This window comes from Myotis myotis, unplaced genomic scaffold, assembly GCF_014108235.1.
Source record: "Myotis myotis isolate mMyoMyo1 unplaced genomic scaffold, mMyoMyo1.p scaffold_m19_p_6, whole genome shotgun sequence".
NCBI lineage: Eukaryota > Metazoa > Chordata > Mammalia > Chiroptera > Vespertilionidae > Myotis > Myotis myotis.
This window is the reverse complement of record NW_023416368.1, coordinates 58,503,275-58,520,491: the sequence shown is the minus strand read 5'-3', so window position 1 is coordinate 58,520,491 and position 17,217 is coordinate 58,503,275. Positions and strand designations below refer to the sequence as shown.

The window sequence follows — 17,217 nt, the reverse complement described above, 5'->3', positions numbered from 1 at the left end:
CATGGAAACACACTCTTTTTTAGGTAATTTGTATCCTGTAAAGTCTGATGGGGACACACAACACTTTTTTCCTAGGAAAAGCAATATTGAGGCTGGGTGACTCTAACATTTTGCCTTTTTGACCAGGAGAGCAGCCACACAAAGAGGAGACAGCTGAGTGGGATGGCCAACACCTCTGTAGGCACGGATGAGTCCGCTAGCAGGGCTGACTACAGTCATTTGAAATCTTCTGTTCATCTGTGCACTTTCCTAATGAACTAAACCATTTGCTACAGATAATTCAGAAAACAATAATGGACTTAGATCCTGATTACCTCCCAGGATAAAGAAAAACCAAATCCCCCTTTTTTTTTTCAATCTGCTAAGTTGTTTTTATAAAACAGCACTCCAGATAAAACTTGAAACAGTTTTCGTAAGCAAATCCTCATGTAGTTTATATATACTTGTGTCGTGGACGAGGTGGCCGAGTGGTTAAGGCGATGGACTGCTATATATACTTGTGTCAGAATGGACTTAGTTACAGCTAGTGATATAAAGATCACTACCAGCCTGGCCAGCGTGGCTCAGTGGTTGATTGTTGACCTATGAACTAGGAGGTCAAAGTTCAATTCCCAGCCAGGGCACATACCGGGGTTGCAGGTCCCATCCCCAGTGGTGGTGGTGGTGGGGGGGGGAGGGGAGCGTGCAGGAGGCAGCCGATCAATGATTTTCTCTCATCATTGATGTTTCTATCTCTCCCTCTTCCTTCCTCTCTTAAATCAATAAAAATACATTTTGAAAAATAAAGACCACCACCAGTCCAAGACTGGCCTTCAATGAAGGATCTTAGGACTTTATTGCAGTTCTCAAATTTAACCAGAACCCCTCCTGCTGGGTTTCATCAGTGGGCCACTCCAGGTAGGTCTTGGTGTTCATGATCTTGCGCAGCTTGCAGAAACGCTGGGGAATGGCCTTCTTCTCCAGGGGCTCCAGCAGAACGAGAATGGCGGCATCGTTGTTCTCATCAAAGAGGCGAAAATGGGAGAAGTCCAGTTCGTACTTGCACCACTCGCTCTTCACAAAGTTCTCGGAAAGCACGAAGATGGTTTTGTGGCTCTTTTCGATGGAGTCAATGATGTTGTCAATAATCCATTTGCCAGGAACAAAGTCCCGCTTATGAAGACAGAGCTTAAAGGGAGGGTTGAAGTGCTCCAGCTCCTGGACCATCAGGTTCTCCACCCAGTGGGAATCCTGCTCACTGTAAGACACAAAGGCATCATAACAGAGGTCCCTCTGGGGGGCTCGCTTGGGTTTCCTTTTGGCCTGGAGCCAGGCCCACATCATTTTCATGTACCACAGGCCATGGAAACGGTGGCACAGAACCCCGGCGAGCAGGAGCAGCAGGAAAAGGGCACAGCATACGGCAGACACCAGAGCCACCCTGTGGCACTCAGAAGCCGAGAGATGAGTGTCCTGCACCCGCTGGCCCCGCACATGGGATGGAGAGTCACACAGGTAGTTTTCTGGCCAGTCGATCAGGACTTGGGCCAGTGCTGGCTGCCCCTGAGTGAAGGACAGGAATTCACAGGAACAGATGAAATTGTTGCTGCCAGCTTCCAACGTCTTCAGTTTTTGAAAAGAATCAAGTTGCTCCTTCGAGAAAGTATTTATTGTATTTCTGCTGATTCTCATGACTAGTAACATGGGTAAGGAGGAAGCATCTGGTAGAGTCTTCAACTTATTTCCGGAAATATAAAGTTCTCTAAGTTGTGGCATCGTCAACGAAAACGAACTGAGGCTGTTGTTGCTAACATCTAAAATTTCCAGTTTCTGAGGAATGCATTTGGTTAAACTCTGTATTCTTGTACTGGATAAGTTCAAACATGTCATCTTTTCTGGCCACTGACAAGTTTTAGATATAGGATGGAAATTATTCTTACTGATATCAAGGTTAGTCAGACTTTTCAGAGTAAGCAAAGTTTCTCCGGTTTGTTCTAATGATCTCAAATGATTCTGCCTTAAAATTAAGGTTTGCAGGGAGGGCCAGGCATACTCACAGGCTGCATTTTTCAACGAGTTTTCAACTAATAAGTTGCCACTGAGGTCCAAATATTCCAATGATTTTAAGTGTTGCGAAAGTAAACAAGGAACTAGGAAAACCTTACTGTTTTCTATTGTGATTCTTTTAACTGTTCCAGTAAGTGAATATAAACTCCTCAGATCATAAAATGAGTAAAAATGTGGAATATACAACCTCCGTATTGTTAATGTCTCTATTTTACTTACATCTTTATTTGTGTCCATAGCAGGGTCAAAATCACCAAGTCCATCAAGGGTGCAGCTATCAAACTCCACATCTAATATGTCAGAACCATAATTCAACAGTTTCACCATTTCATTAAAACTTTCATCCGTGATTTCCACATTTCTAAAGGTGAACTTTTTAATTGTCTTGGTTTCATTGGTGGATACTTTTGAAAAACGGAAAGTGCCCAAACGAGTATCTCTCAGTTCCAAGTGTTCCAAGGAACTTACAAGATCTACAAAAATCTCCGGCAAGAAAGCAGGCTGCTTCAAATGAAGGATCAGGTGGCTGATGTTCTGAATCACCTTCAAACTGTTTGGCCCATACTTCTGGAGATTGGAAGCATCAATCTCAAGTTCCTTCAGAACAGTTAGCCCAACAAAATCCTTTTCCTGAATTTCAGTGAAGTGGTAGCTGTGTCCTACTTTTAGGATTCGCAAGTTGGTGAGATGAGAAAAAAGAGATGTTTTCCCAAGTGTTTTGTAAGGGTTTCCCAGTAAGTTTAAGAAGTTCAAGGAAGTCAGAGGCCTGAACCAGGAGGCTGATAAATTAGGTAAGAGATTATAGGATAAGTCCAAATGTTCAAGGCTCCCCAGGGAGAAAAAGGAATCTTCCTCTATCGTGTCAATGTTATTGGATCCCAGCCTCAGAGCCTTGAGGTTCACACACACCCGCAGGTCGCTGTTGCTGACATAGGTGATCTTGTTGTTGGACAGGTCGAGGCTCTTCATCGTTGCCATGAGGCCTGAGGGGATGGAGATTAAAGATCTGGAGTGGCCATCGCAGATCTCAGGGGGGTCACAAGTCAGAGAAGAAGCCTGATCAGGGGCCCCTTCCTTGAACAGGCTGATGACGGTCCCCAAGACCCACAGTGTCCACAAAGCATGTGGCATGGTCCCGTGATTCAACCTACAAATAAATAAAAGAGGCTCAAGTGAGTGATTGTGTTTGAGAGCATATTGTATACATTTACCATGCATTGAGCAACCTTGCTGAACTAACTTAGTAATTCCATGGTTTGTAGGTCTAAAAAAACATTTTCCTATGTATACAATCATATCACCAGCTAGACTAGGTGATGGTTTTATTTCCTTTTTCCAATCCTTATACCTTTATTTCATTACTGAATGTTGAATTTATCAAATTCTTTTTTTCTCCCTGATTCTATTGAGATAATAACATGAATTTCCTCCTTTACCCTGTTAATAAACACTGGTGATTACATTAATCAATTTCAGTCTTAAGATAATTTTGCATTTTTAGAATAAACCCCAATTAGTCTGGATGTATTAAACTTTTTAAATATTTCTGGATTTTATTTACCAATATTTTGTTTAGAATCTCTGCATCTACATCTCTGCATCTAAAGTTAAATTATCCTATAAATTTTCTTTCCTTTAGAACTCAATAAGGCCACCTACTGAGCCTGCAGTTTTTGTTGTTCTTGTTTGTCCGTTTATCTTGTTTTTGTGTGTGTGTGCGATACATTAAACTTATTTAACAGCTATGGAATTATTCAGATTTTCTTTTCTTCTTCTGTCAGTTTTGGTACATTGTGTTTTTCAAGATTTTATTGTTTTTAAATTTTCAAAGTTTCTGACAGTTAGTTATAATGTCCTCTTATTATTTGTCTGCAGGACCTATAATGAATTCCCCTATTTTATTCCTTAGATGAGTTATTTGTGCCTGGTTTTTTAATTATCTTGCAATTTTGAATTATTTTATTGGCATTTTCAAAAAAACCAACTTCTCACTTTATAGAATCCCTATTTTTTATTTCATGAATTTCTAGCCTTATATTACTGTTTCCTTACTTCTGCTTTCTCTAGATTTTACTCTTCATAATCTAATTTCTTGAGGAACATATTTGCTCATTAATTTTCAGCCATTCTTCATTTCTCATATACCCATTTAAGGTCATCAATTTTCACCTACGCATTGGTTTAGCTGTATCCTCCATGTCTCATTCTCTTCTGTTCTCCCCATGTTTTAGTCTTTTCAAGTTCCAGTCTAGATATTTTCTTCTGAAAAAGTTTTCTAGTTTATTATTCTTTCTTTGGCTGTGTTTAATCTACTGTTAAATCCATCCACTGCTTTTAACTTCTTTGGTCATTGCAATTTTCATCTTTATAATTTCTATTTGGTTCTTTTTCTCATCTGCTATGTTATTTTTTTATAGTTTCTGATTCTCTGCCAAAACTTTCCGTATTGTCTTCTATCGCTTTGAACACAGTAAGCATACTCCAGTGAGCTGCAGCACTTTTGACAGCCTTGAAAGACAGGGAGTAAAGATTAAGGTCAGGGCAGTCATGAATGAGACCGCTAAGGCTGAACGCTAGGAAAACAAATCCTCATAGAGCTTGCAGCACAGCTTTGATTTGTCTGGATGGCTCAGACAGTCTTAATCTCTGAAAATGAATTAACATGATTTCTGGAATGCTAGTGCTCATGGATATCTGCAGAAGCAAAGGATGTTTTTCTAGAAGATAACATCATTTTAAGCCTCAAATGTCTGTCTACAAATTTTCAAAAGGAATTTTCAGTACACAATTAAAAAAACAACAATAATCCAGGTAATAAAGGAAGAAGATAATAAATATGAAAAGAGCAGAAACAGGAGACAATAGAAACTAACCCATAAAGACTATTGATCTAGTTTTGTTCCTACGTCTAAAATCAACAGGATCAAGATGAGACGGTTATTACTACTCAGTACTATATTTATTCCATTGTGTTTCTGGTTAATCAGTTATTGAAAAAATCCTCTCAGTATAACTGTACTGGGCAATCAAAATTCTTTTGTTTTTTTCCACTTGGTAATACATAGCACAGATCTTAAGAAATATGTATTTGTTTTTGGCTAAGAGTTAAGGTCAAACACAGCTATTTTTAATTTTTCCTGGCCTTGTCTCTTTAAGATGTAAAATTTATAAGAACATAGATCTTGGGCTGTTTCATACAAATATTATATAGTACCTATAGCATGGTGAGTTTTCAATAATAATAATTTTCGATGATGCTAAACCTACAGTTAACACTACAGAACTTGACACTTAAGTTCAGAGTAACTTTTCTCTCCTTTTAGTTCCTCAATACATTACAGCATGGGGCAGAGGACTCACTGGAAGACACTGAGGAAGGAAAAGGCGATAGCGAAAGTTAGACTGTATAGAGTCATATCTAAATGAGGGCTGGGGGCTGGACAAAGTAAAAAACCACCTGCTTGAAGAATTCAGAAAGCAGACAGGGTAGTGAGGAATTATTCATCCAAGACCCAGGGGAGGATGGAAGTCTGAGAAGCCTGGCATTAGAGGCAAATTACGCTGCAGACATCTGCTGACCCAGATTAGGGAGGAACTTGAAGCCGTGTGGCCCACAGTGAAACCACAACCAGATATCCACGTTAGGGCTCGGGCTGCGATGCCTGGGTGAAGAAGGAGCGGAGAAGGGACTCGTGGCCCAGTGCGTGACAGAGAACGGAAAGCAGACTCTCCATAAAGCCAGGTGCAGGGAAAAGGCTTCCGATGCCTTAATTGAACGGGAATCTGAAAAAAGCTCTGCCCTCTGATCCAGAGTCAACCTGCCATGTATTCTGGTAGAGATCCAAATATTAAAAGATACAATAACTAAAACATTTTCAGAATTGAAGAGAAACAAGTGTTCCCAAATTACAAATGCATATTGAATCCCAACAAAAAGACAAAAAAAAAAAAAAAAAGTTCTCACCTAGCCCCCAAAATGATGGAATAGTACGTTCAAAGGCCTGAGAAAACATACCTGTCAACCTAGACATCTATGCCCATTTAAATGACCATTCAAAGGCAAAGATGAAATAGATTATTTTCAGACATTCGTCAACTAAAAGAGAATTGTTATCCAGAGACTCTCTTTGGTTAAAGTACCCCAAAACATATGTTCCTTAGCAATACGGAAAATGAACCTAGGAAGAGTAGGCTGCAAAAAGAAAACTTGAATTTTTAACAAATGCACTCAGAAACTCAGATGTGGCTTTCCAGTATGAGGAAAAAGTAATGTACATTTTAACTGATACTGTAGGGAAAAACAATTTTGACAAGCCTACTATTTGGAAGGAGTAAATACAACTTGTATTTATCAAAAGATCTTTATGAGGAGGTCACACCCAAGATGCCATTTACAATCACTAAAATCAAAAGATATTTAACCAGCCAAGCCAAATTGTTTTTTGTTGCTGTTATTGTTAATCCTCACTCCCTGAGGATATTTTTTCCATTGAATTTTAGAGAGAAAGAAAGGGAGGGATGGAAAGAGGGAGGAGAGAGAGAAAGAAACACTGATGTGAGAGACACATCAATTGGTTGCCTTCCCCACGTGCCCCCATAGGTGGGGATGGATCCTGCAACCCAGGTAAGTGCCCTGGATGGGAAATTGAACCAGAGACCCTTTGATGCATGGGCCAACGTCCTAACCACTGAACAACACAGGCCAGGGAAGCCAAGCCATATTCTTTTTTTAAAAAAATGCAAAATAATATTAACTGATAGCTTAGGAACTTCCAAAACATGCTATCGACTTCTGGCATTATAAAAAGTTTAAAGATGCAAATGTTCTCTGCTTAAAACAGGAAGAAACTTAAAATATGGGTGAATAAGTCATTTTCAAAAAGTCACGATGTTTGCTATTTCCTTTTTTTTTTTTTTTTGTCTCTACTTTCAAATCATGGCACCCTACCTAGCAGTTGCTTTTTGGTAAAGATCTGAATTAGTAAAGTTCAGCTAAGACCTTCTGCAAGATTTGAATCATCTCAGATTTGAATCCTCTCTTCCCCAGGAAAACACTTGATCCTGGCTTGCACCTAAGTTCCAAACAAAAGTTCTCATTTGCGGAAGTTGAAGTTGAAAGGGCAACTACAAAGCACTCTCATTTTAAAAACTCTGTTTAAACGCTCTCTGTGATGTCCTCGTCCTGATTAGACACAATCATATCTGGCGTAACGCAGACACGCTAAGGATGAAGGAACTCGGAGGGGCTTAGAGACCACCCCGAGCAGAGGCCAGCCCCTGGCAGTTTGGTCCAGCGGTTAGCAGGCAGCACAGGCACCTGCCCCAGGACGCGCAGGTGCAGCCTGGAAAGCCCTCACCGGGCGGGTCCCTCCCGCTCGGCGGAAAGGGCGCCCAGGCCGTGGGAGGGCGGCCCTTGGGGAGCGTGGAAGCCCCAGCTCGGACCCGGGTCACCGTCCGCCTCGGTCCCCAGAGAGACGGGGCCCAGCGCAAGCCACCCCCGGGGCCTCCGAGGGTGCAAGGGCTCTCGGCCCGTTTCTCTCCGGTGCCCGGTCCCTCTCCGGTGCCCCCTGCTTCTCCCGGGGGCCGACCTCCGCCCGCCTCGCCCGTCCACTGCCCCGCGTGGGGCCGCGCAGCCCGGGGCGCTGGAGCTCGAGGTCCTCCCGGGCCAGGTGCGCTCCTCGCCCCCCACCCCGGCCCAGGTCCCGGGGCCGCGTCTCCCCGCCGCCCCCGCCCGACGCGGGCAGGGAAAGGCTGCGGAGCCCCGGCGCCGCGAGCACGGCCCGACGTACCTGCGGGACGCGCGGCCGCCTCAAGTCGCGCCTTCCGACCGCCTCCCGAGCCGATCCGCCTTCGGGCCGCCTCCCGCCCGGACCCGCCTTCGGGCCGCCTCCCGCCCGGACCGCGGGCTCGGGGACGAAGCGAGGGGAGGGCGCGCGGCGGGAACCACCCGTCCGCCCGGGGCGCGCCGCGGCGGGGATGCGGGGATGCGGGGATGCGGGGATGCGGGGATGCGGGGAGGCGCCAACCCCGGCCCGCGCGCCCGGCCGCTGCGCCCGTCCTTGACCGCAACTCCGTCAGGTGACCGGACCGGGGTGGCGGGGCAGGAAATAGAACCGAAATGCTGGAAGCCCCGTCGTCATGGGATTGCCCGAATCACAGGGGCAGATTTCGCAACCCCTGAGAAGGCTGATCACCCAACCAGTCAGTATTTTCTTGAAGCTTTGCACACCCCAGCCTCCCATTACCCTGAAACACAGCGTCTTTAAACCACTTCTCCATTCTTTTCCATCCTTTGAAGCCGAATTCAAGTTCAGGAATCGTTCTTCCCCGCCTTTCGGCACTATGCTCTCCGGTGTTAAAGTAGTTCACCAATCACTAGCCAGATTTTGTAGGCAGAGCAGGTACGTACAGCCCCAGATTCCGGGGTTCCCCCGCCCACACACACACGCCCAGTCTCCCATCCCTAGTCCCTCCCTAGAGATGTGGGAGCCACAGACAGCTGAGGTTTTGAACCTGAGCCCTTCCATCCTTTCCTTGCTCCATTCCACCCCCATTTCTCAAGGTAATTCCAAAAACAGCCCTAGATGGGCTTTCTTCGTTGCCACAGAAACGAGTTTATCGCAGGCAGTGCGGAATGTTTTATAAGGGAAGCAAACCAGTGCCTTTAAAAAAAGTAAACTGCCTTCTTGTGAACAAAGTGCATTTCATGTTCATAATTCCATTTGATCTTCACAAATCAAGATTGGAAGCGGGGGAAGCTTTCTTGCTCCTCGTTTACACACGGGGGAAATGTCATGCAAATTGTCAATGACAGAACTGAGGTTTGAAGCCAGGTTTTTAGCCTACATCCAGGTTTTCTCTGTTCCTATTCCACACCCCTGATTCTCATTAAAGGTTCAAACCGGGGCATGGGTTTTATTCTTCCTTTTGCAGTGAAGCAGTCAGCACCAAACATTTAATGCTTGTTGAGGGGTGAATGGAAACTTTCAGAATGTCACTTAGGTCTGGAGGAGGAGAGTATAAACATCTGACATGGCCATTGCAGACACACAGTGGGACAGCAAGGGAGAGTCTGACCAGTGGCTCTGTGCTCTGACTTCCTGCTCTTGCCACACAACTGCTGCCCTCAATTAAACATGGGAACGAAGAAATAATAGTGCATGATTTCCAACCGTGCAGTCAGACAAAACCATGAGTGTGCAACTAGTATCATTTTAATATCTATAAGGATGGTCTGGTCTCATCAGGCAAAAAGAATATGAAAAGAAGGCAGAATCACGTTCCATGTTCTTTGGAACTCCTTGGAAAGTATAGGTAAATATCTTAAGAATCAAATCACTGCTAAATCCAATCGCGTGGTGTGGCAGTGTGGGTCGGAGGGGTTGCCGATTTCTATGTGAATGGAAAAACTGAGGTCGTAATATGACTTAAACACAGGGACATGAGCCATGCGACCACTGCCTTCTTTATAAAGCATAACTAGGGTTCAGTGTGTACTAGTCACGGGGTCATAGCCAAGAATTCTGCCACCTTCCTGGCCAGTTTCACCAGTTAACTATTTAAGAAGGAATTCCCCTAATTATGTATGATGATGTCATGGTTTCCTACGGATGTGTAAGTATCTTTTCCAGCCCAGAGATTGCTGTTTTCTTGGCAATTGTATGGAGTATTATATTTGGCCCAAAAAGTTTCTGGATGCAATCCCTGGAAGACTTACAATTTAGTGTTTACATAAATCTGTGAATACTTTGTTTTTAAAGAATCGTTACATTTAAAATAATTTGGCCTACTAGAGTCAAGGTCACACTTAAAATGTATACTTTATTTATACTTATGACTTTAGGTTGAAAATATTTTGTTTGTGGAAACATATATTGAAGCATTTGTCACATGTTGAAACATTTAAGACAGCTTAAAGTTCACCATCTTTATATGTGCTACAAAAGTTAACTCAGGAAAGTGTTGTTACGTCCAACAACTGAGACACTTTAAGAGGATATCAAACATATTACTGTATAAATGCAGCTTAAACTATTTTAAAGTTTCATTAGCTATGTTTGTAAATAGGATCAAACATAAGCCAAAGTCCCTTTTAAAGTGATCTTTAAAGTTGGTAGATTTACAAATAGCCAGTGGACCCTAAAAGCTTAAGGAAGGACAAGGTTTTTAACTTTGCAGATTTAGCCACTTCCATATGAAATCACAAAGCGAAAGCAAATCCTGCAGACAAAAAATTTTGAGAACAAAAAAAATATTTGAGTTACTCAAAACAACTTCCAAGTCCTCCCTTCCTCCCCCTGTTAACTTGCTGCTCTTCCTCTTCTGCTGCCCGCCAGCGCCGCTTCCTGCAGGGCCAGTCAGTCATGGGTGCCTTCCAGTCTGCTCCTGTGTGTCCTGCCATCGGCCCTGCCCTCCTTATGCTATGGCTTCTTTGCGCTTTCATTAACTGGCAGAGATCCAACTGTGGAGGCGCTGTTTCACATGCCACAGTTCCAGCCCACTCCCATTGCTGAGAGAGGGCCTGTGCTAACTCCCAGTTGCTGTGGTGGGATGGAAGCTCTTGTTCCACGGTGTTCCGCAAAGGACATCCTCAGAGCCAGGAACCCCCCTCCCTGATCCAGTGAGAGAATCTCTGACTATTGCTTTCCTAATCTTTTGTAGAAAACCAGTTGCTCTGAGGCCCCGGGCTCACCTCATGCCCTCCTATATCATCTGGCATCATCCCATCCGCTGACTTGGTCCCTTCCCCACATACTTAGTTTTCCTTTCCAACTCTCCTTTTCAAACTTATCCTTCCCTCCCCTGTTTCCCTAGATCCTAGGCCTCTCCTCACAGCCTACTTTCCTCTTAAGAAGTCTTGTTTATGACCATGTACATGCCAATCCCTTTCGCACTTAAAAAAAGTCTCCTGCCCAGACATTTCTGGGCTCCAGACCTAGAGTAGCAACTTCCTACTTGAGACGTATTTCCACGTGGATGTCTCAGAGCATGTCCACTCAACATGTCCAAATCTTACGTCATGATATTTCTTGCCAAGGCTGCTCCCCTTCTAGTGCTCTTCATTTCAACACGTAGCACCGCCATCCATCCATCCGGGTACATCTGCTACAGCACTTTGTCCAGTTAATTTTACCTCAAATCCATCCAAGTCTTTCTATTCTTACAGCTGTCATCCTCGTCCAAGCTACCTTCACCTCTCGCCTGGACTACAAAAACAGCCTCCTAAGTTTCTCATCTGCTTTGCCTTCTCTGCAGCTCCTTCTTCACACTGATCTAGAACAGTTTGTCTAATAAAAACACAAAGGGAACCACAAATGCAAGCTACTTGCATCATTTTAAATTTCCTAGTAGCTACATTTAAAAAGGTTAGCAAGAACTGATACAGCTCCTAGGGCATTGGAAACTAAAGAGAAAATAAACAAATGGGACTACATCAAAATAAAAAGCTTCTGCACAGCAAAAGAAACCATCAACAAAACAACAAGAAAGCCCACTGCATGGGAGAACATATTTGCCAATGTTATCACCGATAAGGATTTAATCTCCAAGATTTATAGGGAACTCATACAACTTTAAAAAAGGAAGATAAACAATCCAATCAAAAAATGGGCAAAGGACCTAAATAGACACTTTTCAAAAGAGGACATTCAGAAAGCCAAGAGACATATGAAAACATGCTCAAAGTCATTAATCATCCGAGAGATGCAAATCAAAACAACAATGAGGTACCATCTCACACCTGTCAAAATGGCTATCATCAACAAATCCACAAACGACAAGTGCTGGAGAGGATGTGGAGAAAAAGGAACACTCGTGCACTGCTGGTGGGAATGCAGACTGGTGCAGCCACTATGGAAGACAGTATGGAGTTTCCTCAAAAAGTTAAAAATGGAGCTCCCATTTGACCCAGTGATCCCACTTCTAGGAATATATCCCAAGAAACCAGAAACACCAATCAGAAAGGATATATACATCCCTATTTTCATAGCAGCACAATTTACCATAGCTAAGATTTGGAAACAGCCTAAGTGCCCATCAACAGATGAATGGATTAGAAAACTGTGGTACATCTACACAATGGAATACTATGCTGCTGTAAAAAAGAAGGAATTCTTACCATTTGCAACAGCATGGATGGACCTGGAGAGCATTATGCTAAGTGAAATAAGCCAGTCAATGAAAGAAAAATACCACTTGACCTCACTCATTTGTGGATAATAAAGACCATTATAAACTGATGAACAAAAATAGATACAGAGGCAGAGCAGCATCGAATAGACTGTCAAACTACAGCACAGAGGGTTGGGGGGGGGGTAAGAGATCAACCAAAGGACTTGTATGCATGCATATAAGCATAACCGATGGACACAAGACACTAGGGGGTAGGGGAGGCCGGGGAAGGTCAAGGGGGGGAAAAAAGAGACATATGTACCACTCTTTGTAATATTTTAAGCAATAAAAAAAAAGGTTAGCAAGAAACAGGTAAAATGGACTTTAATTACATTTTATTTAACCCAAAATATTATAATTTCAATATGTAATCACTATTTTTAAAATGAGATACTGTACATTCTTTTTTTCTTATAAAGTACTAGAGGCCTGATGCACGAAATTCATGCAAGGGACTTGGCCCTCGAAGCCCCGCCCCCTGCCCACTGGTCATTCCGGAAGGTCATTTCGCTGCCCAGTCCAATTAGCATAGTAGCTCTTTATTATATAGGACTAGAGGCCTGATGCACAAAAATTCGTGCCAGAATAGGCCTTCCTTCCCTGGCTGCTGGCACCCGGGACCTGTGCTGCTTCCCTCCAGCCCCAGCTTCCTCAGGAAGGATGTCTGGAATGACATCCAGAAGATGTCCGGTCTAATTAGCATATTACCCTTTTGTTATTATAGATTCTAAATCCAGTGTGTATTTTAGCTTTACAGCACATCTCAACTAAAACCAGCAACACTTCAAGTATTCAGTAGCCATGTGTAGCTAGTAGCTACCATTATTGGACAGTAAAGAAGATCTTCAGTGATCTTTTTAACAATGCAAATCAGGTCACTTCACCCCACCCCACGTTTAAAATCCTTTTGTGGCGGGTGATAAGAGATCAACCAAAGAACTTGTATGCATATGAACATAACCAATAGACACAGACAATTGGGGGGCGGGGGCATGAAGGCCGGGGCTGAGGGGCGGGGGCAGGCTGGGAGAGGACAAGTAGGGGAGGGACATATGTAGTACTTTCAACAATAAAGAATTTAAAAAAGCACTCAAAAAAATTTTTGTGGCTTCCATATTGTCCTTAGGATTAGGACCGGGATACTTAAGGACTCACAAGGCCGTGCAGGGTCTGTGGTGTGTTTCTGCTTAAACTGCCGGCCTCTCCTCCTTGCCCCCTCACCATCTGTGTACCAGCCACATTAGGTTTTCAGACATACAGAGTTCCCACCCACCACAGGCCCTTTGCATGTGCTGTTCCCTCTGTCGTCCAAGCTATCCTCTACCACCATCCCCTCCATCATCACCACATCTTCACCACCAACATCATCTCCAGTATTATCACCACTACTACCCCCCACTTCACCATCACCATCAACTCCACCATCACCACTACCTCCACTGGCCCTGTCATCCATCCCCAGCTGTAGACCCACTTCTCCTTCAGGTCTCAACTCACTCCACTCCCCTTACTCTTCAGCCTCGCTATGTGTTATTTTTCTTCATAGCATTTAGCTTAGTTGGCAACTATATCATTCCACTTGTGAGATCAATGCATGTTTCTCTCACTAGGGCTGTAAAAAGGAATTGTTTGCTTTAGCTCACCATGGTAACCTCAAAGCTCACCCTGTAACTTGTACACAGTAGATTTCAATAAAACTTTTGAATAAATAAATGAATAAATCAGGGTGTCGGGAAATAAAGAACTAGAAAATGGGGCACAGAATGGAGCTTGAAGAAAGAAGTCAATAAAAAAAAAAAAAAGAAGTCAGTGAACACAGTCAGGTTCAGCAGGTAGAATCCAAAGTGGGGAAGGAGGTATGGGAGGTGATTACTTCTGTTGAGACACTATCTGTGCTAAGATCTCTGTTAATTGTTTTATGTGTGTTTGCTTAATCCTGTAACAAGTCTATGAGTCAGGTTTTATCTGAGTTTTAAATTCAAAGAGGTTCAGAAGGGTTCAGAAACTTGCTAAGTCTGATTTCAAAGCCTGCCTGCTATGCATTTCACCAGGTCCTTGTAGACAACTTCCCACACTTCATAATCTTGCCAGACTTGTTATTCACTGAAAAAATGGCCGAATTCTCAATAATAGAAAAGCTGAATTGTTTCTAGTACGTGTGTGTGTGTATCTGATGTATATGTATCCATTTGTTGCTAGGTGTGTTTTTTAACAAAAATGTTGCCCGAAATGCATTTCACAATTCAAATATGATTGCCTCATCTGAGAATCTTAAGCAAAAGTAACCCTGCAAAAATGATGTCATTTATTATTTTAAGTCCAAGAAAGAAGTCAAATGATGATTGAATAATGGCTCGAGTATGGAACACTCTCAAATGTCAGTTACTTTTCCTTCCTGGTTATGTGAGGTTCTGCATATCCTGTACCTAACAGAATGCTTGGCGTACAGAAAGGGTTCAAAAATAGCTCTTATTATTATCATCTTCCGTCCTGGCTCATTGCAGCTCTTCATTTATTTCTTGCAAACACACTAAAATACAGGTTCTTAAACTATGCTGGCTCTACAGGCCATACTGAATCCCTGCCATAAGTCAGCTTCGGGATTGACATGGGACAGTCATCAACGGTGGCCCATGTACCACAGATTCAAGCTGAGATGACTCATTTCCAGGGCTCAGCACAATCCAGCTGTGTCCATGTCACATCAATATGGGAACACCAGAGCACGGCTCATGAGAATAAGTGCTTTGGCCCTGACCGGTTTGGCTCAGTGGATAGAGCATTGGTCTGCAGACTGAAGGGTCCCAGGTTTGATTCTGGTCAAGGGCATGTACCTTGGTTGTGGGCACATCCCCAGTGGGGGGTATGCAGGAGGCAGCTGATCGATGTTTCTCTCTCATCGATGTTTCTAACTCTCTATCCCGCTCCCTTCCTCTCTGTAAAAAATCAATAAAATATAATTTTAAAAAGGAAAAAAAAGAATAAGTGCTTTGCAGTCAGGTGGACTTGGTTCAAATCTTGCCTCTTACACACGCTAGCTTTATGTCTGAGCCATCACAAGACTCAGTTTTCACATCTGTTACATGGTTGCCATCTACCCTGACCGGGAATTGAACCTGCAACCTTTCCGTGCACGGCACAATGCCCAACCAACCGAGCCACTCCTGCCAGGCGGAGAGGCAGGCATTATCAAGAAAGAATTATTCTTTGTGTGACCTGTGAAGAACTAACTGGGCAAAAATCCTCTATGGGAAGTTGTGCCACAGAAAATATTCACTTGGACAAATAAGTTCCTTGGATAAAAGGCAAGTACAATAAGCCCTCACTTAACATCTTCTACAGCAGCTGTCACCAACTGTGGTCTGCGGACCACTGGTGGTCCCTGAGGCCCGAAAGGTTGGCGACCGCTGTTCAATTGGTTCCTGGAAACTGTGACTTTAAGTGAAATGACATATAACAAAATCAATTTTACCACAGGCTGATTGACATAAACAAGAGGTAAGGAAAATATCTATGGCATACTCTAGTCACAAAAACTTCTAAATAAAGACCCCAAACACCTCTATTATTAAACAGTGAAATAAATGTGAGATAGACACACAGTTAAGAAAGATGAATAAACAAATAAGAGTTATTTTCCAACCTGCTCATTCCACTTCGAGGTCTCAGGTGGCTGGAGCTTTTCCCAGCAGCTCAGGGCACAAGGCAGGACCCACCCCCACAGGACACTGTCCACCGTCCACCGCAGGGCCCATCACATACCCACACCCAGACTGGGGCAATGGAGACACAAGCCACCGCACGTGCACACCTTTGGGAAAAAACGAATTCCTGGAGAGAAGCCACGCAGACATGGAGAGAACGTGCACACACCACACAGGCACTGGCCCCAGCTGGGAGTCCTTTTTTCCCCTCATGAACATCATAATAAAACAACACTGAACCAAACAACGTTTTCCAAGCACCTGCTGCACACTGAAGAATGTAAACATTATTGGGCTGTCGATGTTAATATGAATATTGTTTCCTTCTTACCAACCAGGTGAGCTCAGGTTCTCTCAGAAAATGAGAGTGTTGCCTGACCAGTGTGTCTCAATGGTTGAGTGTTGACTCATGAACCAAGAAGTCACTGGTGGATTCCTGGTCAGGCACACACCCGGGTTGTGGGCTCGAGCCCCAGTAGGGGGCATGCAAGAGGCAGCTGATGGATGATGTTTCTGTCTATCCCTCTCCCTTCTTTTCTCCCTAAAATCAATAAAAACATTTTAAAAAAGAAAATGGGAGTGTTGATGGCATAGGTGCAGGTGCAGGTTCGGAGCAGAGGGTATTGCCTCATGCAGGTTCAGTTGAGACAGTGAAAGAAAAGGATCTGGAAGAAGGGGGTTGCCTCTAAAGTAATTTTCCTTCCTGTTTATGCATATCCTGTTCCTAACAGAATGCTTGGCATACAGAAAGCGTTCAAAAATTGTAAGAGTCCAGGCAAGAGGAGGGGTAGATCAAGGAGGTAGGGAGGAACCCTCTTAATGAAATTTTATTTGTGTTTGCCTCTTTGTCATTGGAGGGCCCAGGCTTAATCTGCAGGCCCCACAATAACTCACTGATTACTCTTTTGGAGGAAGACAGAGAGAGTGTGAGAGAGAGAGAGAGAGAGAGAGAGAGAGAGAGAGAGAGAGAGAGACAGACTTGGGACTTGGCTTTGGCAAGAGAAGGACATTGCTTTCTTTTCCAAGAATGAGGAAGTATTCTAATAAGTTTTCCCCGCACTCACAGAAACACTACAACACAGAAACACTTCCCTGTTTGTCAACCTTAGAAACTTGCGTACTGGGCGATACCAGCCATGCCAGGAACTGGTACAGGACAACTTTGTTTTGCCCCACCTAGTGAGTGGCCACATTGAAATTCCGCTTTTGCATAATGTTTCAAAGAAAGATTGCAATTTTAGGAAATGAAAGTGACTGCTGTGGAGGACCTGAACTCCCTGTGGTGTTGAAGCTATCT

General features: G+C 43.6%; 1 protein-coding gene across 4 annotated transcripts; it reads right to left on the bottom strand.

Moving 5' to 3' along the window:
- Positions 1-798: 798 nt before the first annotated feature.
- TLR2 (toll like receptor 2) lies at positions 799-8,409 on the bottom strand. 4 transcript variants are annotated; one of them, XM_036314348.1, is made up of 2 exons: positions 7,836-8,409; positions 799-3,193 (listed from the first exon to the last, which is right to left on the bottom strand). In XM_036314348.1, the coding sequence occupies exon 2, from the start codon at positions 3,175-3,177 to the stop codon at positions 826-828; it is 2,352 nt and encodes a 783-aa protein (XP_036170241.1). In that variant the 5' UTR covers positions 3,178-3,193; positions 7,836-8,409; the 3' UTR covers positions 799-825. The 4 variants fall into 4 exon arrangements, with proteins under 4 accessions (XP_036170241.1, XP_036170243.1, XP_036170242.1 ...); XM_036314350.1 differs by having other exon boundaries at positions 8,292-8,310; XM_036314349.1 differs by lacking the exon at positions 7,836-8,409 and adding an exon at positions 6,995-7,015.
- Between the last annotated feature and the right edge of the window lie 8,808 nt (positions 8,410-17,217).

Bases quoted from the DNA above. Each gene is read 5' to 3' on its own strand.
- TLR2 (XM_036314348.1), bottom strand. From the start codon at position 3,177: ATGCCACATGCTTTGTGGACACTGTGGGTCTTGGGGACCGTCATCAGC.